General features: G+C 40.9%; 1 protein-coding gene across 1 annotated transcript in view; it reads right to left on the minus strand.

Moving 5' to 3' along the window:
* The window catches only part of LOC117368588 (vomeronasal type-2 receptor 26-like), a 40,675-nt gene that overhangs the window by 4,177 nt on the left and 18,044 nt on the right, over nt 1–18,454 (minus strand). The window contains exons 3-4 of the mRNA XM_033962318.1: nt 6,783–7,619; nt 1,135–1,362 (exon numbers count right to left, since the gene is read on the minus strand). Coding sequence (XP_033818209.1) covers nt 1,135–1,362; nt 6,783–7,619 — 1,065 coding nt within the window. The remainder of the gene's footprint in view (nt 1–1,134; nt 1,363–6,782; nt 7,620–18,454) is intronic.

Below are 18,454 nucleotides of genomic sequence, written 5' to 3' on the forward strand. Positions count from 1 at the left end.
TGTTTCATTCAGATTTTGAGGTGGATGGTTGGAAAGGGGGAAAGTGACCACAAGGGGAGTGTGGGGGGTGATTACTTAATCGCTCAGTTTGGGTATCTTTTTAACAGATGCTTTTAAAACAGGTCTAGCTCCGAACATTTAAATTATGTCCTGGACATCTTTTTGAAAGCTTCAATTATCCCTGCAAGATATCCAAGTCTAAGCATGCCCAAAGCCCACCCATAGCACACCACCAAAACAACATTCTTGAATTTTGGATGCACAGTAGCTGAGACGCCTCTCCAAATGTCCTGAAAGTTGGTTTTGAAAATTGGCACTTGGACATCCTGATAATTAAAACGTCCAAGTGCCAGTGTATGCCGTTTTTGGATGTCAACTATATTATCAGAATTAGCTAGGTGAAGTAAACATATTAATCATAGAATAACCTTCATCTAACCGTGAACACAACAGCAAATCAGCCAAAGCAAAGTATCCAAGACCGCGATCAAACCAGCAAATCATCCAAAACAAAGTACCCAAGATGGCAATCAAAATGAAGTATCCAAGACCGCGATCAAACCAGCAAATCAACCAAAACAAAGTACCCAAGACCGCAATCAAAATGAAGTATCCAAGACCGCGATCAAACCAGCAAATCAGCCAAAACAAGTATCCAAGACCGCGATCAAAATGAAGTATCCTAGACCTCGATTAAAATGAAGTATCCAAGACCGCGATCAAGCCAGCAAATCAGCCAAAACAAAGTATCCAAGACTGCGATCAAAACAGCAAATCGGCCAAAGTGAAGTGACTGAGATTGAGCCTCCGTGATGGATTTTATTGTTATTAATGATCTGAATTGGGTGCAGCTACTTGTATGTATCTAGAGCTCAGCTAATATTGACTTCTTCTGGTGTCCAGATGTCACTGAAGTATGACAGACACTGTTCCTGGTCCTCGTGATCCCACAGCACAAATGCCAGCCACAGAACGTGTACCCAGGTCTCCCACAAAGTAATTTACATACTGTCACTGAGCTGGTGGTCCAATGACAATCTGATCTTTTTAATGCCAGCCAGGATGACCTATAATACTCTCTCTTAATATGAGGATGCTGACCCTGAGTATTAGAACAATGTAATTCACCCTCACCTGTTTAAAAAGCGGTTGCCACCGGATGGCGCTCTCGTTGATGAAGAGTTGTTGATCGGAAGTGGCAGAAGGATGAAAGCTGCCCACAAGGGTTTGGATGAGGGCTCCGTTGGGCAAATAAATACAGTTTAGAATGTCATATCGAGTGGGAGTGTCCCCTTTCTCATCAAAGAAAATCTCATTTCCAATAGAAGGTTTAAAATGAATATTCCTAAGAAAATGATTCAGCTGGAAAAAAAAAGGAAACAATCAGGAAATTGCATGGAGAAAGTGCTGGAAACTCACCTGAATGTATGAGGTGAGGTACCAGAGAGCAATATTTTCAGTACCAGTGAGAGGTCACTAGATGTGTAGGCATGACAAGAATGCAAAGTCTATATGTAAGAAAGGTATATGGTAGGAGACATTAATTTTTTTTTCAGCAGATATGGGAATTTTATAAAGGTAAATTTCTATCTACTATTATAAAACCCTAAGCGCGCATGCGCACTCCTACCTGCATGTTCCGTGATCCGTATGTCCGTGGCGGTAGGAGTGCGCATGCGTGCTTAGGGTTCTATTACCTTGGAAGAAAAAACGGCACCACATTCACGGAACCACAAGGATGTTCTGAGCGAAGATATTTTTAAGTTCTAAGCCGCGGTGGCGGCTCCTCTCACGAGCCCCACCTGAGTCGGAGAAGTCTTCCAACACAGATGGGGATTGTGAAACGAGCCGCCACGGCAGCTTTAAACTTAAAAATAACTCCAGCACAGAACTAAACAATCGACAAAAGAACGTCGGACATTGCATGTGAAAAAATTTTTCTCTCATTTTGGCCCTTATATCTGGGAAATGATATCTAAATCTCTTTCTGACTGTACAGTTCCTTCGGGTTGGAAAACAGCTCTTGTCTTTCCAAAAATTAAACAACATAATTCTGATCCCTCTCTTCCAGCAAGTTACCGTCCAATTGCTAATCTTCCGTTATTGTCGAAACTAACGGAAAAAATCGTCCACACTCAACTGTCTGAATTTATCGAAAAAACTCACGCCTTACATCCCTATCAAACTGGTTTTCGCTCATCACATTCAACGGAGCTGTCACTGCTAGGCCTCATCTCAACTATACACTACTATCATGAACACCAAAAATCCGTCCTTCTTATATCTCTCGACCTCTCAGCAGCCTTTGATACCATCGACCATTCTCTCCTTTTAAATAGACTCAAAGACTGTGGTATCACCGGATCTGCACTTTCATGGTTCACGTCTTACTTCACAGAACGCAGTTTTAAAGTTCATGCAATGAATGAAACTTTGATTTCTTTAGCTCAAATCTATGGTGTTCCACAAGGTTCCATTCTATCACCATTACTATTTAATATCTTTCTATCTCCTCTTCTAACTCTAGCTCAATCTATCGGACTTACGATCTTCGCCTATGCAGATGACATTCAGCTCCTTCATCCAATCAACACTTCCAACATTTCTGACATAAAAGATATCAACAATAAACTGGATTCCATAAACGACTGGCTCTACTCCAACAAACTTTCCCTCAATGTCAACAAATCCCGTGGCCTCTTATTCTCAACCAAGAATACTGAATCTTTACTGGAAAAAATAACCATTAAATCAGTTCCAATTTAAATGGAAACAAAAAAAATAAAACTTTTAGGGGTCATTATTGATAAAGATCTATCATTTCATGATCACATCAGTTCTATAATAAAAACTTGTTTCTACAAACTCCGTATCATTCGTTCATTAACTTCAATCTTGCAGATCGAATCTATTACAATTCTGGTTCATTCTCTGATCATTTCTCACCTAGACTATTGTAATTCCCTTCTTAACGGTCTTCCCCAAAAAGAAATCCGACGTCTCCAATTGATTCAAAATACAGCTATAAAACTCATCTATAAACTGGGTAAATAGGATCATGTCACTCCAATTCTAAAAGATGCCCACTGGCTTCCTGTGGCCCACCGAATCACATATAAAATTATTCTCTTGACCTTTAAAATAAAATCCTCTCATCTGCCTTCATTTCTACATAAACTCCTCATCCCCCAATGTTCATCTCGTACTCTGAGATCCACAAATCAAAATCTCCTTCTGATCCCCTCTATTAAAAATTTTTACTACACACGGAAAATAAATTTCTCTGTCACTGCTCCAATGCTATGGAACTCTTTACCACAACCTCTTCGCGACGAACAACAACTGGATAAATTTAAGATAGGCCTAAAGACTTTTCTATTCCGCGATGCATTTATTTCAGTTTAGTATCTACTTTCACTGTTATTTTCAATTATTTAACCTTCAAAAATTATTTCTAAAAGACTTTTTCCCCACCCAAATGTTTTTTTCCCATTCCCTCTTTCTCCCTTTTCTCTTAACAATGTAACTTTACCCTTCCATAAACCTCTTCCCTCACAATCAAGTTTGTTTTGTTTATGTTTTAACATACACTGTTTGTACTTCTAAATATTGAATATAATAACTCCTCTTCCTCATCTATATTTTTTATTGTAATGTAAACCGGCCAGATATCTATTTGATGGTCGGTATATTAAAACCTAATAAACTTGAAACTTGAAACTTGATCCCAGCCGCTCCTCACACACATTAGCAGGCAAAACAGCTTCCCATGCACCCACGCAACCTCTAAGCGTGGCCCACCCTGCTCTTCAGCTCCTCCAGGTAGCGGCAGACCTATCTACAGCCAGGAAGTACTGTAAGGCCATCTGCTGCTCTTCTGTCCTTCTCTTCTAAACAGCCAGATGCTGGACAGGGGAATCAGGTAAGGGATGCTGCAGTACAGGGGGAGCAGGGAAGAGGTGCTGCTGGGCAGGGGGGAGGAAACAGGAAGGGAGGCCTACTGCTGGGCAGGGGGAGCAGGGAAGAAGTGCTACTGAGCAGGGGGGCTGTAACAGGAAGGGAGGCCTACTGCTGAACAGGGGGAGCAGGGAAGAGGTGCTTCTGGGCAGGGGGGAGGTAACAGGAAGGGAGGCCCACTGCTGGACAGGGGGGAGCAGGGAACAGGTGCTGGGCAGGGAGAAGGTAAAACGAAGGGAGAAGGACTGCTGTTGGACATGGGGAGCAGTGAAGGTGTACTGCTGGACAGGGGGGAAGGTAAAAGGAAGGGAGAAGGGCTGCTTCTGGACAGGGGGAGCAGGGAAGAGGTGCTGCTGGACAGGGTAGGTAAAATGAAGGGAGAAGGGCTACTGATGGACAGGGGGGGAAAAAGAGACAGAAAGAAAGACAGACAGAAAGCAGCCAAGGAGAGAAAAAAAAAAAGAAAGACAAAGACACACATCTATTCTAGCACCCGTTAATGTAACGGTCTTAAAGACTAGTTGATGCATATTTGCCATATTTATTCAATTTTCTATACTGTTCTCCCCAGTGTGTTCAGAACGGTTTACTTGAATTTATTCAGGTAGACATTCATTTTTCTCTGTCTGACCCAATGGACTCTCAATCTATCTAATGGACCTGGGGCACGGGGAGGATTAAGGGACTTGCATAGGGTCAGCATGGATTTGAACCCACAACCTCAGCATATTGAGGTTGTAGCTTTAACCCTTCCCTCCTTGTTACTGTCACAATGGCTTGGTTTCCCTATATTGATACTACTGGCTTTGAATTTCAGAAATCTGCCTTGAACCGTCAAAGGAAAAGCAAAATACAAATGTCCATATTCAATTCAATCTTGTGTGTTTGGTTTTCAGAGCATCAATGCATTAAGAGATAGTTCTTCGTATTTCAGGGCAGCACCCCTTCCTGCATTTTAGGTGCATCTTACAGCCCACATTCTTATAGAATAATGGCACAAACCCACTTTGTGCTAGAATTGAGAGGTACAGAAAAAAAGGGTGGGGAACAAAGATACCAATGTAAAAAAATAGTCGCAACAAAAAAAGGTGGGATAAACAATAGTCTGTATCCTGATGACTTTATATGGCGTGAGTCTGTGGCGGTTACGAGGGGCCGCTGGGAAGTTCTCAGCCCAACCAAGAAGAGCATGATGTGGAGCCATGCAAGTTTTTCCACACTTTTCATTTCAATGAGGCAAATGCATCTAGTACTACTACTGTTTATTATTTCTATAGCGCTGAAAGGCATATGCAGCACTGTACATTTTAACATACAATAGACCAGGGGTGCCCACATTTCTTTGGCTTGCGAGCTACTTTTAAAATGACCAAGTCTAAATGATCTACCAACAATAAAATAAAAAAAAAACCCACAAAGCACACTGTACGCAGAGAAAATGTTATTTATATTCAGGTTTTTTTCAAAGAGGTCAAGGCAGATGACTTTAAAATATGCAATGTCACCTCAGTAACAACTATACAAAAAGAGACAAATATACCCCCTCCCCTTTTACTAAACTGCGATAGCGGTTTATAGTGCAGGGAGCTGCGCTGAATGCCCTGTGCTGCACTTGACACTCATAGGATCCCTGCGCTAAAAACTGCTATTGCAGTTTAGTAAAAGGGGGCCATAGTGCAAAATATAGACAGCAAATATAAATTCTCAAAAAGGATACATTTTGATCACTAAATTGAAAATAAAATCATTTTTCTTACCTTTGCTGTCTGGTGATTTCATGAGTCTCTGGTTGCACTTCCTTCTGACTGTGCATCTAATCTTTCTTTCTTTCTTTCTTTTGTCCTGCATGCTTCCTCTCCTCCAGACCTCATTCCATTCCCAAACCAATATCTCTCTCTGTCCCTCCATGAGTCCAACTTTTTCTTCCTCTCTCCTTGCCTGCCACCTGACACACTCCATTCTCTCCCCCAACTTTTTCTTCCTCTCTCCCTGCCCCCTCCTCCCCTCTCTTTCTCTCCCTGCCCCCCTTCCTTTCTATCTCTTTCTCTCTCCCTGCCACTCCCAAGCCATTGCCGCTGATTTCTCCCTGCTTCCCAGACACCGCAAAAGCCAGGCCCGTATACACACTGCACAAGGGCCTGGCCCACAAGCCTCCCCCCACCCGATATCAATTCTGACATCAGAGAGGAAGTTCCGGGCCAGCCAGGCAGCGATTGGCTGGCCTGGAACTTCATCTCTGACATCAGAATTGACTTTGGGAGAGGAAGGCTTGTGGGCCTGAAGCTTGTGCAGTGGCTGCACTTGCCTGGCTTTTGCAGGGAGACGCAAAGGCAACTCAAGTCTATCGCAGAGAGAAAAGTACCCATGGGAGGGGAGTTGGGGAGAAAGAGAGAGAAAAGAACTCACAAGAGAGGGGGTTGTGGAAAGAGAAAACGAGGGAGAGAAAACACCCATGGGGGATGGAGGGAGAAGAATCCTTGAGGGGTTAAGTAGAGAAATGTACCTGTGGAGGGAGAGAAAGAGAAAAGCACTGAAAGGGTACAGAAGATGAGAAGGTGACTAAGGAAATGGATGAAAAATGGGGCGGGGCAGGGGCAAAACTGGTGAAAGGTGGGGTGTTGGGAAGGGTGAGACTAGTGGAAAGGAGTTCTGGGGCGGAGTCATGTGACCTCTTTGTTGACTTCACAAATATGGTAACCCTATATTCAGTATCACTTTGTGCTTGGTTGGCTGTTTGTGTGTGTCTTTGTTTTCTATATAAGCAGGTGGCTATGTGTTTTTGCCTCGCTCACACCTCCTGCTTATAACATCTGGTGTCATTTTACCTGCCATGGCTGGAATCTCTGCCGCAGACTCTCTCTGTCAGTAATCGGTCCTTGTAAGGGCTCTGCCGTGTACATTTGATGTAAAGCATGTGCCAGGGCATAGACTGCTTTATAAATATTGTAAGAGAACCTGAAATTATAGACATCATACAGAGAAGAATCCAGGCTTCGTAGCGTCTCAGTCCCAGTACAATTAGGCAACCTATCAAAATCTGGCCAAAATCTCAAAATCTTTGTGCCTGGCAGCCTACATCTGAATTTTCCCTGCCAAATTAATTTCAGTAAAACATCATTTGGAAACATGGTTGGGTTCACACGATAAAGGAAATCCTTGAATCCAGGAATTTCACCTTTTGGGATAGAAAATGCTATCGAGCTATTTAAGATCTGGAAAGCTTTTCCTATATCGAAATCTGTAATAATTGGCAGAGTTGCTGACAGAATCCACACCTTCGGAGGTATTTCATGTTTTCTCCATACTTTGAACATGAACTGCTGGAGCAGATAGACCATACTACTGTAGAGGACTATCACGCTGCAGGTGGAACTGTGAATCAGGTGAACAACCTCCGGTATAGTTTGATCAATCCCAATCATTGGTAACATTGCTAAAAACTCAACACAACCTCCGCTCTGAATAATTGTCCACTTAAGTTCTTCACCAGCTGATTGTCCTTGATAATCAGCCGATGTCAGGATCCCAACCCAGGTCCATCCAAAGTGCCGGAGTAACTGTATAATAGCGTCATACTGAGAGCGCTCATTAGGGACCATTCGGAAAAAGGATGGAAAGAGAATCCGGTCACTGAAGATGGGATCCATTGCTCCATAACTGATCTGTGAAGGACACAAAAAATGGCATTTTAGAGAGGAAGCCTAAGACTGTACAACGCAGATGGAGGCCCATTTCTCAACTACTGTCAAACAGGATCTGTTGACACACAGTCTGCTCTGTGATACATGAAAAATGGACATTCATGCATGAACAGTCATTTTACAAAGAAACATCTATGTTATAAAATAACCACACCATCAAAAAGCTGCTGTTGCAACAATGTCCATGCTACTGCTGAACACAAAATCAAACAAACTACAGGGCCACATTGTTTCTCCTTGCAGCTACTGGTCTCGCCCACCGTTGACATTACTTCAAGTTCCAGGGCAGAGCAGGAAGCCGTGAGGAGGAACACTGCGGCTCTGCGGTTTGTTTGTTTTTCTCATTTCAGAAAGGGGTAGATGCTGGATAAGGGGGAGTAGATGCTAGATGTGGGAGAGGGGAAGATAGGGGGCAAATTCTGAATGTAGAGGGGAGAGGAAGGACAGACGCTGGATGAGGGTTGAGAAAGACAGACAGAAAAGGTTCAAAGAAGAGCGACTAGGATGATAAAGGGGATGGAGCTCCTATTGCATGAGGAAGGGCTCTTCAGCTTGAAAAAGAGATGACTGAGGGGAGATATGATTGAAGTCTACAAAATCCTGAGTGGAGTAGAATGGGTACAAGTGGATCGCTTCTTCACTTTGTCAAAAATTACAAAGACTGGGGGATACTCGATGAAGTTAAAGGGAAATAATTTTAAAATCAATAGGAGAAAATATTTTTTCACGTTGCCAGAGATTATGGTAAGAGTGGGGGAAGCCACTGCTTGCCCTGTATCGGTAGCATGGAATGTTGTTGCTGTTTGGGTTTTGGCCAGGTTCTAGGGACTTGAATTGGCCACCGTGAAAACAGGCTACTGGGCTTGATGGGCTATTGGTCTGACCTAGTAAGGCTATTCTTATGTTCTTATATGGAGGAGAAATGTGAAAGAGAGAGAGAGGGGTAGATGTTCAATAGAAGGGGGAAGAGAGGAAATAAATGCTGGAGGTGGGGGTTCAAAGAGAGGAGACAAACATTGGATAGAAGGGGGAAAGAAGGTAGATGCTGGATATGGAGGGGAGATAGGGGATGTAGATGCTGGATGTGGAGGGGATAGAGGAGGCAAGCACTGGATAGAAGAAGGGGATAGTGGAAGCAGATGCTGGGTAAAATGGAGAGAAAGAGAGAGGGAGCAGATTCCGGGTAGAAGAGTAAGAAAGAGGAGAGGGATAAGACACTGAATGGAAAAGAAAGGAGAAGCAGATGCTGGATTGAAGTGGGAGAGTGTCAAATACCGGATGTGGGAAAGAAAGAGGATAGGGTTAGTGACTGGGAAATAAGAGGAAGTGAACTAGAAGAGCCAGAGTGAGGAAAAGATGGTAAGTGTAGTTAGAATCGGTAAAAAAAAAAAAAAAAGGAAATTGTAAACTGTATAGTAGGAAAGAATTAAATTAAGTTTAAGTTTAAGTTTAATATTCATTTGATGGATCGCTTATAACAATATCTAAGCGATTAACAATATAAAAACCATCAGAGTGTGGTTATACAATTAAAGTAACAAAAAATTTTCAACAAATTATACATAACATTGGACAAACATGAGAGGTGGGATAGAAGGTGGAAAGTTACAATTTTAAGTTAAGAATTTAACATCAATGGGAAAAAACATTGGGTAGTAACGGGTTTTAAAAAGAAGAAGAATATGGAAACCTGAAGTATTAATTTTTATGCATCGAAAGCATCTTGAAATAAATAAGTCTTTAAAATTTTCTTAAAAGAGGCAAGGTCTTTTTCATTTTTAATAAAATTTGGAAGAGAGTTCCACAATGCAGGGGCTTTAACAGAGAACATATCATTGCGTCGTGTGCCTATTATTCTAAGCGAAGGGATTGAAAGCAGTTGTGAAGAAGAGGATCTTAAGGATCGAGAAGGTCTGTGAGGGATGATCATTTTTGCTATAAATTGGGGTTCATTGAAGCATAATGTTTTGTACACCAAAAACAGAATTTTAAAGGTTATTCTATGAGTTATGGGAAGCCAGTGTGATTTAATAAGTAAAGGAGTGACATGGTCGAATTTTTTTGCGTTATGAATTAACTTGATTGATGTGTTTTGGATGATTTGGAGACGTCTATTTTCTTTTTGTGTTATGTTAATTAGAAGAGAATTGCAGTAATCCAATTTAGAAATTATAAGAGAATGAACTAATATATTGAGAGATTTAGAGTCTAGAAAAGTTGAAATGGAACGTAAAAGCCGTAGTCTATAAAAACATGTTTTAACTAATTCGCTAATATGATTATGAAATGAGAGATCAGCATCAATTGTTACACCAAGAATTTTAAGCTTAGAAACCGTTTCTATAGGCGTATTGTCGAGAATAAATGGAAGTTTTTGTACTATGTCTCCTTTCCAAGTGAAAAGCATTGTTTTGGTTTTTTGGGCGTTTAAAACCAATTTGTTATTATTTAACCAGTTTTTTATTAGTTCTAATTTATCATTAATTATTTTTATTTCTTCTGTATTTTCTGGGTTAAGAGGATGCATGAGTTGAATATCATCAGCGTATGAAAATGATGTGAAACCTAATGACTGTGAAATTGTGATAAGCGGGGATAGGAAAATGTTAAATAGAAGAGGAGATAGTATAGAACCTTGTGGGACGCCTAATGCTGTAGAAAAGTTTTCAGAATAGGTTTCGTTAAATTTTACTCTTGAAGTACGGTCTGTTAAGTAAGATGTTAGCCATTTTAGGACTTGGCCTTCTATTCCTAATGAGTGCAGTCGATTAAGAAGTAGTTCATGATCTACCGTATCGAAAGCTGCAGAAAGGTCTAAAGAAAAGAGTGCTACCGATTTGTGATGGTCGAGAAAGTAATGTATGTTCGTAACGAGACCTATCATAGAATATTCAGTGCTATGATATTTTCGGAAACCGGTTTGATTCGGGTGTAACGCATTCGATGATTCGATGAATTCCGACAATTGTTCAAAAACAAATTTTTCAGTTAGTTTCATTAAGAATGGTAGATTAGAAATAGGACGATAATTGATTGGATCATCATGGCTGGATTTGAAATTTTTAATTATTGGTGTGACTATAGAAGTTTTCCAGGCAGTAGGGACGGTAGCTGAGGAAAAACTATGATGTATAAGTGATAGAATGAAAGGGCCAAAGTAAGGAAGGAATTTTTTTAGATATAACGGCGGGATAATTTCTGTAGGGGAACCTTTTAAATTAATTGACTTGAGATGTCTTTCGATATCATTTAAAGTTGGGGTTTTAAAGAATGTGCATTTGGCTGTTGGAATTAAATTGTTTGTGGTTGAGTTTTCTAATCCTGATGAGGTTGAATTATTATTTGAAAGTTTTTGTTTTATTAAAGTTATCTTTTTGCAGAAAAAATCTGCAAGTTCCTGTGCTGTTAATTTTGACTTTTGGTTAGAAGTATGTCTTTTATTTTTTTCCGGATTTACCGATTTTAAGATGTTGAAAAGAACGGCAGTATTATTGGCTTTTTGAATTTTGTTATTATAATAGAATTTTTTTGCCAGAATAATTTCACGTTTGTAATAGAGAGAAGTTTCTTTGAATTTTTGAAGATCAGTGGGAGATTTGGAAGAGCGCCATTTTCTTTCTTTTGCACGAAGTTGAGTTTTTATTAGGGATAGTTTTTGAGAATACCATGGATTTTTTAGTTTTCTATTGAGTATAGTTTTGGAGATTAATGGAATTGTATTATTTAATAGGGATTCTAAATTTGTGTTCCAATAACGAAGATGATCGTCTGTGGATTCGAATATTGGAATGGTGATAAGAGGGCTAAAGATAGGTGAAATATCTGAACTTTCAAGTTGAGAAAAATCCCTATATGAGATAGTTTTGGTTTTAGGGGAATGGTTAGATATCAATTGCTGGGTGGAATAAAGGTTTATCGAGATCAGTTTATGATCAGACCAAGGAACTGGGATAATATTCGGGATAGAATGTGAGAATGATTGGGAAGCGGGGATCAAAATCATGTCAAGTATATGTTGAGCTATGTGAGTCGGTTCATGTATCAAAGTTTTCAGATCTAGGTCTTTAAGAAGTTTAATGGTATCTATGGTGTGTGAGTTATTAAGATTGTCGAAATGAATATTAAAATCACCCAAAATAATTGGAGAATTAGCAGTTGAACAGAATTCAAAGAGTAAGTTATGAAATAACGATAGTTTTGAGATGTCTATCGGAGGAGGAATATATAATAAGAGAAGATCGGTTTTATTGGAAGAATTAATTTTGAGATGGAGATATTCGATAATAGAATTATTGACAGATTGATCATGAAGTTTAATTAGATCCTTGAGTGAAAAAGGAGAAAAAAAAGAAGAAATTGACAAGAAATCATGGCAAGAGTTAAGAGAAAGACAAGGAAAACAGAAACCAGATACTGGAGTCTACACAATTAGGAAAAGTAATTGGGAAAACAACAAAGGTAGAACAAAAACAATTTTATTTTTTGTTTAGAATAAAGTAGTGTGGTATCTATGTTAATAAATGTTGCCCTGGATTGGGTTTTTGCCAGGTACTGGTGACCTGGAATGGCCATTGAGAGGATGGTCTGAGCCCGTAAGGCTATTCTTATGTTCTTACGTAAAGATAATGAAAATGGAAATAAGGCGATATCTCTTTATTGGACTAATTTTAATACATTTGTGGCCAATGTTTGGAGACCAAACCCTCCTTCCTTATGTCAGAACAGGATATCATAAGATCTGTATACTGACCTGACCTGAGGAAAGAGGTTGTGGCTTCTGAAACCTAATTGAAAAATATATTTAGTCCAGTAAAATAGTTTCATCATATTATTCAAATTTTGGTGTTAATTTATAGTATAATATAACATAGTAACATAGTAAATGACGGCAGATATAGACTTGAACGGTCCATCCAGTCTGCACTTAAATTATACCCATTAAAAAATACATGATTAAATTAACTTGTCTCTTCTTTGATATTTCTGGGCCGTAGACTGTAAAGTCTGATATTGTCCTAGGTTCCAATTGCTGAAGTTGTCATCCAAACTCACTCCAGCCTATCCAACCATCCCATTGTTTGCAGGATATTTACCGTAAAGTCTGGCTAGTAACATCTTCATGTTCCAAATTAGTTTACTTCTGCTTTCTTTAAATTTTTCAGCATGCATCATGCATGCATTTTTCAGCATGCATTGGTGTCGTATTGTGGCTTGTTGGGGGTTCAGTTTAATATTTGTTTACATATTTCTATTTTTAATTTATGGTTAGTTATTTTATACTGCGTGAGGATCTGTGTTCTGTGTATATGAAATTGAGAAATTAGATTCTTACCTGCTAATTTTCTTTCTTTTAGACTCTCTAGACCGGTTCAGCTGTCACTGATGGGTAATAGCTCATTATGATCAAATGTGAAAAATTAAGAACATAAGAACTGCCATCTCCGGATCGGACCCATGGTCCATCGAGTCTGGCGATCCGCACACGCGGAGGCCCAGTCAGGTATACACCTGATGTAGTTTTAGTCACCCATATCCCTCTATGCCTCTCGTAAGGAGATGTGCATCTAATTTGCCTTTGAATCCTAGCACAGTGGATTCCTTAATAACCTCTTTTGGGAGAGCATTCCAGGCGTCTACTACTCGCTGCGTGAAGCAGAACTTCCTGATATTTGTCCTGGACTTGTCCCCCCTTAGCTTCAAACCATGTCCTCTTGTCCGTGTCACGTTAGACAATGTAAATAATTTATTTTCCTGCTCTATTTTATTGATGCCTTTCAGTATTTTGAACGTCTCGATCATGTCCCCTCTCAGCCTCCTCTTCTCAAGGGACAACAGTCCCAGTTTCTTGAGTCGTTCCTCATATTCCAAGTTCTCCATACCTCTTATTAGCTTCGTTGCTCGTCTCTGCACCCTCTCCAGCAGTTTTATATTCTTCTTTAGGTTGGGAGACCAATGTTGGACACAGTATTCCAAGTGTGGTCTCTATAAAGCGACATTATGACTTTCTTCGATCTATTCGTGATTCCTTTCTTTATCATGCTTAACATTTTGTTTGCTTTCTTTGCCGCTGCCACGCATTGTGCCGATGGCTTCAGGGTCCTATCTATCAGTACACCCAGGTCCTTTTCTTGTTCGCTCTTACCCAGAGTTGCGCCTGACATTCTATACTCGTGTTCCTTATTCTTACTACCTAAATGCATTACTTTGCATTTCTCCACGTTGAACTTCATCTGCCATTGCTCTAACTGATACAAGTCGCACTGGAGTTGATCTTTGCAAAACGCAAGTCTGCCATGTCTCCCCACTCCTAGCCAAACTTCACTGGCTCCCAGTGATTTCCAGAATCCATTTCAAATGCTCCTGCCTGGCTTTTAAGATCATTCATAGCATCCTTCCTCCCTTAATCCCACTATCTTATAACTCCTCGAGTCCTGAATCTACCAGACCCAAAGGTATAAATTATCCTTCCCCTCTCTACACGGTATTCGCTATGCAGGCAAACTGGGAAAATCCCTTCTCATCAGAATCACAGGTCTTTGGAACGACCTTACTACCCCGCTGCAGAACTTAGGCTCCCTCCAATTATTCCGCAAGCAACTGAAAACCTGGCTTTTCACTAAAATGTAATTCTATCCCCCCTTACTCTTCTCTTCTATATATAAGTTCATGTAAACCTTTTTTTTTCCTTCTCTTCCTATATTTTAAGTTCTTGTAAACTGTGCCGAGCTCCAAAACATCCGTGGAGATGATGTGGATATAAACTTAAGGTTTAGTTTAGTTTAGTTAGTATTCCTGGTATCATCCAATACTTCCAGGCGAGCCTTTCTCCGCCAATTTGAATCTTGGAGTTCAGCCATATAGATTGATTTGTAGATTTGTGAATTGGAATAGTTGTTAAATTACTTACATAATGCAATATTTTCTATGTATCAGCTGTCTTTACTGTAACTAGGCATTTTGATACTGAGCACATGGCAAAGGTGTAATGGAGACATGAGTTGCCATTCTAGCCACAACCAATCTGGAAGTTTTCCATGAGCTCTGGGAGGACCCAATACATACCCTGGCGCAAAATATAGGCTTGATAATACCTATAAAAATTGGGAAAATTTACCCCCCTCTGAAATTGGCCTTTGTAAAGATACCAATGCCACTCTAGAAGTTTTATCCAGCCAAATAAATTTTATAAGAATGCTATTTAATTTTTTATAAAAGGACCCTTGAAAATAAACCGGCAACATACCCATCTGATAACAAAGCACACGCAAAATCATCATCTTGATAGTTTGGATTCTCCCCCAACATGAAAGATGTAAAGGATTCCATTGCTCACACATTTCTGTAACCTTCTGTAATAACGATTTTTCATTTATTTTCATTGTTTCTTCCATCGTATTTTTAATCCAAATGCCTAAATACTTTATTCCATCCTTACTCCAAAGAAAGGGAAACAAATCAAACAAACCTTTTGTACAATGGAGATTGAGTGGAAGAATTTCTGATTTACTGCAATTTATCTTGTATCCTGAGAATTTTCAAAATTTCTCAATCAATTCAAGTAAGCAAGAAATGGTTGTCTCAGGATTTCTCAAATAAAGCAGTATATCATCTGCATACGCAGAGACTTTATACTCCCTGATCTCTACAAGGAATACCCTGTATCTCATCTGCTTGCTGAATAGCTAATAACAAGGGTTCTAATACAATATCAAAAAGCAGAGGAGATAAGGGACAACCTTGTCTAATCTCTCTTTGCAACCTAAAACCTTCTGAAAAATTATTATTAATACACAGTTTAGCAACAGGGGAGCTTTACAACGTTTGAATCATTTGTATAAATCCTGAACCTATATCAAACCACTCCAAGGCTTGATACATGAAGGTCCATTCAACTCGATCAAAGGCCTTCTCTGTTTCCAGGGATACAGAAAAAGCCGGATCATTTAAGGCTTTTGACAAATTCAACATATGTAAGGTCAGCCTAGTGTTGTTAGAAGAATGTCTCTGAGTAACGAATCCTGTTTGGTGAATTCCAATAATAAATGGGAGAGCTTTAGCCAAACGTATAGCCAATGTTTTAGCTAAAAGTTTTCCATCTACATTAATTAAGGAAATAGGCCTGTAGTTTGAAACCAGTGTGGGATCTTTATTTGGCTTTGGCAAGACTATAGTTAATGATTCCGCTATGGTACCTGTAATACAACCTTTAATTAGTTGAGTCTGATATAAATTTAACAAATAAGGTAATAGGGTAATTTGGAATGATTTATAAAACTCTACAGTAAAACCATCCCCACCTGGAGCGGATCCAACTCTAAGGGACTTCAATGCTGTTTGCAACTCATTTATTAATATTGGCTTTTCTAAACTTTCTTTTATATGCTCAGGAACTTTTGGTCCTGAGCATATAAAATTTTTTAAAAATTCTAATCCATCCTTTTCTTTGTCTAAATAAAGCTCAGAAGAATACAGATCTTTATAAAACTTTGAAAATTGTTTTAGGTTAGGACCAATTTGAGAATAAGTATTCCCTTTATCATCTTTTATCGCCACAAGTTTTGTTTTCCATTTTTTTTGCTTTTAGATAATTTGCCAATATTGTTCCCGCCTTATTTGGATTCCCATAATACAATGCCTGTTGAAAAAAAAAATCTTTTCTTATCAATTTAGAAGAAATCTCATTATATTTCCCTTTAGCTTTCAAGAGATCCTGTAGTGTAGAACAATGTTCTTCAACCACCGGTCCATGGACCGGTGCTGGTCCACAGAAATTTCCTGCCGGTCCACAGGGCCAGCACGTGCATCAGGCACAAAACAGTGTTCTTCAACTGCCAGTCTATGGTGTGATTGATGCGGCATTATCTTCGATCCAGCTCCCTCTTCCTAACTGATTCAGTGCACAAAGCCACGAGCAGTGGCTCCTACGGGCATCCTGCACCTGAACCGGAAGCCTTCTCTCTGACGTTGCAACGTCAGAGGGAAGGCTTACAGATGAGGCACAGGACAGTGCAAGGTGCAATTAGTACTATTATGGGGGCGGAGTCTGGGGTGGAGATTGGGTAGAGATGGGCGGGGTCTGGCCCACAACTTAGACCAGTGTTCTTCAACCACCGGTCCACAGACCAATGCCGATCCACAGAATAATTATTTTATTTCTGCCAGTCCGTAGGTGTAAAAAGGTTGAAAAACACTGGTGTAGAATATTCCCATTTTTCAATTAATTTTGATTCCAATATCTTTATTTCTTGTTCTAATCTAGAAAATTGATTTTTAATTTGTTTTTTAATATATGCCGAATGTCATGGTTGCCTTAAAATCATCCCACAATATTTCCATTGAGATATCATCTGTATTATTAATTTGCAAATAATCATTAATTTTTAATTGAATTTCTTCTATAAAATTTATCCTCTTGATCAATTATTTTAATTTTAATCCACACCCCACCATGATCAGACAAAATAATTGGATCTATAGAGGCTTGTGTAACTTGTTGAACTAATGTACTTGAAAAAATAAAAAAAAATAAAAACTCTTCCGGCTTCTCTCTCCGGCTGTTTCTCCCCTGCCTCCGCTGCTTCTGCTCCTCTCCTCGCGGCTGCTAAAGTGGTCTTCGCGCCCTGGCTCCCTTCCTGTTAAGGGGGAGTCGGGGCGATGACGCTGCTGACGTGGGCGCGAAGACCACTTTAGCCGGAGAGAGAAGCCGGAAGAGTTTTTATTTTTTTTTCTTTTTGAAGGAGGCAGCAGAGAGGAGCGGGTAGCGGCGAGAGGAAGCTCCGCCCACCCCCTCCACGTCAGCAGCGTCATCGCCCCAACTCCCCCTTAACAGGAAGGGAGCCAGGCCGCGAAGACCACTTTAGCAGCCGCGAGGAGAGGAGCAGAAGCAGCGGAGGCAGGGGACAAACAGCCGGAGAGAGAAGCCGGAAGAGTTTTTATTTTTTTTTATTTTTGAAGGAGGCAGCAGAGAGGAGCGGGTAGCGGCGAGAGGAAGCTCCGCCCACCCCCTCCACGTCAGCAGCGTCATCGCCCTGACTCCCCCTTAACAGGAAGGGAGCCAGGGCGCGAAGACCACTTTAGCAGCTGCGAGGAGAGGAGCAGAAGCAGCGGAGGCAGGGGAGAAACAGCCGGAGAGAGAAGCCGGAAGAGTTTTTATTTTTTTTTCTTTTTGAAGGAGGCAGCAGAGAGGAGCGGGTAGCGGCGAGAGGAAGCTCCGCCCACCCCCTCCACGTCAGCAGCGTCATCGCCCCGACTCCCCCTTAACAGGAAGGGAGCCAGGGCGCGAAGACCACTTTAGCAGCCGCGAGGAGAGGAGCAGAAGCAGCGGAGGCAGGGGAGAAACAGCCGGAGAGAGAAGCCGGAAGAGTTTTTCTTTTTTTTTCTTTTTGAAGGAGGCAGCAGAGAGGAGCGGGTAGCGGCGAGAGGAAGCTCCGCCCACCCCCTCCACGTCAGCAGCGTCATCGCCCCGACTCCCCCTTAACAGGAAGGGAGCCAGGGCGCGAAGACCACTTTAGCAGCTGCGAGGAGAGGAGCAGAAGCAGCGGAGGCAGGGGAGAAACAGCCGGAGAGAGAAGCCGGAAGAGTTTTTATTTTTTTTTCTTTTTGAAGGAGGCAGCAGAGAGGAGCGGGTAGCGGCGAGAGGAAGCTCCGCCCACCCCCTCCACGTCAGCAGCGTCATCGCCCCGACTCCCCCTTAACAGGAAGGGAGCCAACGGTGCGTGGCCGTTCGGCGTGCGGCGAAGGCTAGCGGCAAAGGCGCTCGCCTTAGCGAGAGCGCCTTTGCGAAGGGCCTGAGAAGG

This window comes from Geotrypetes seraphini, chromosome 10, assembly GCF_902459505.1.
Source record: "Geotrypetes seraphini chromosome 10, aGeoSer1.1, whole genome shotgun sequence".
In the NCBI taxonomy this organism is placed as follows: Eukaryota; Metazoa; Chordata; class Amphibia; order Gymnophiona; family Dermophiidae; genus Geotrypetes; species Geotrypetes seraphini.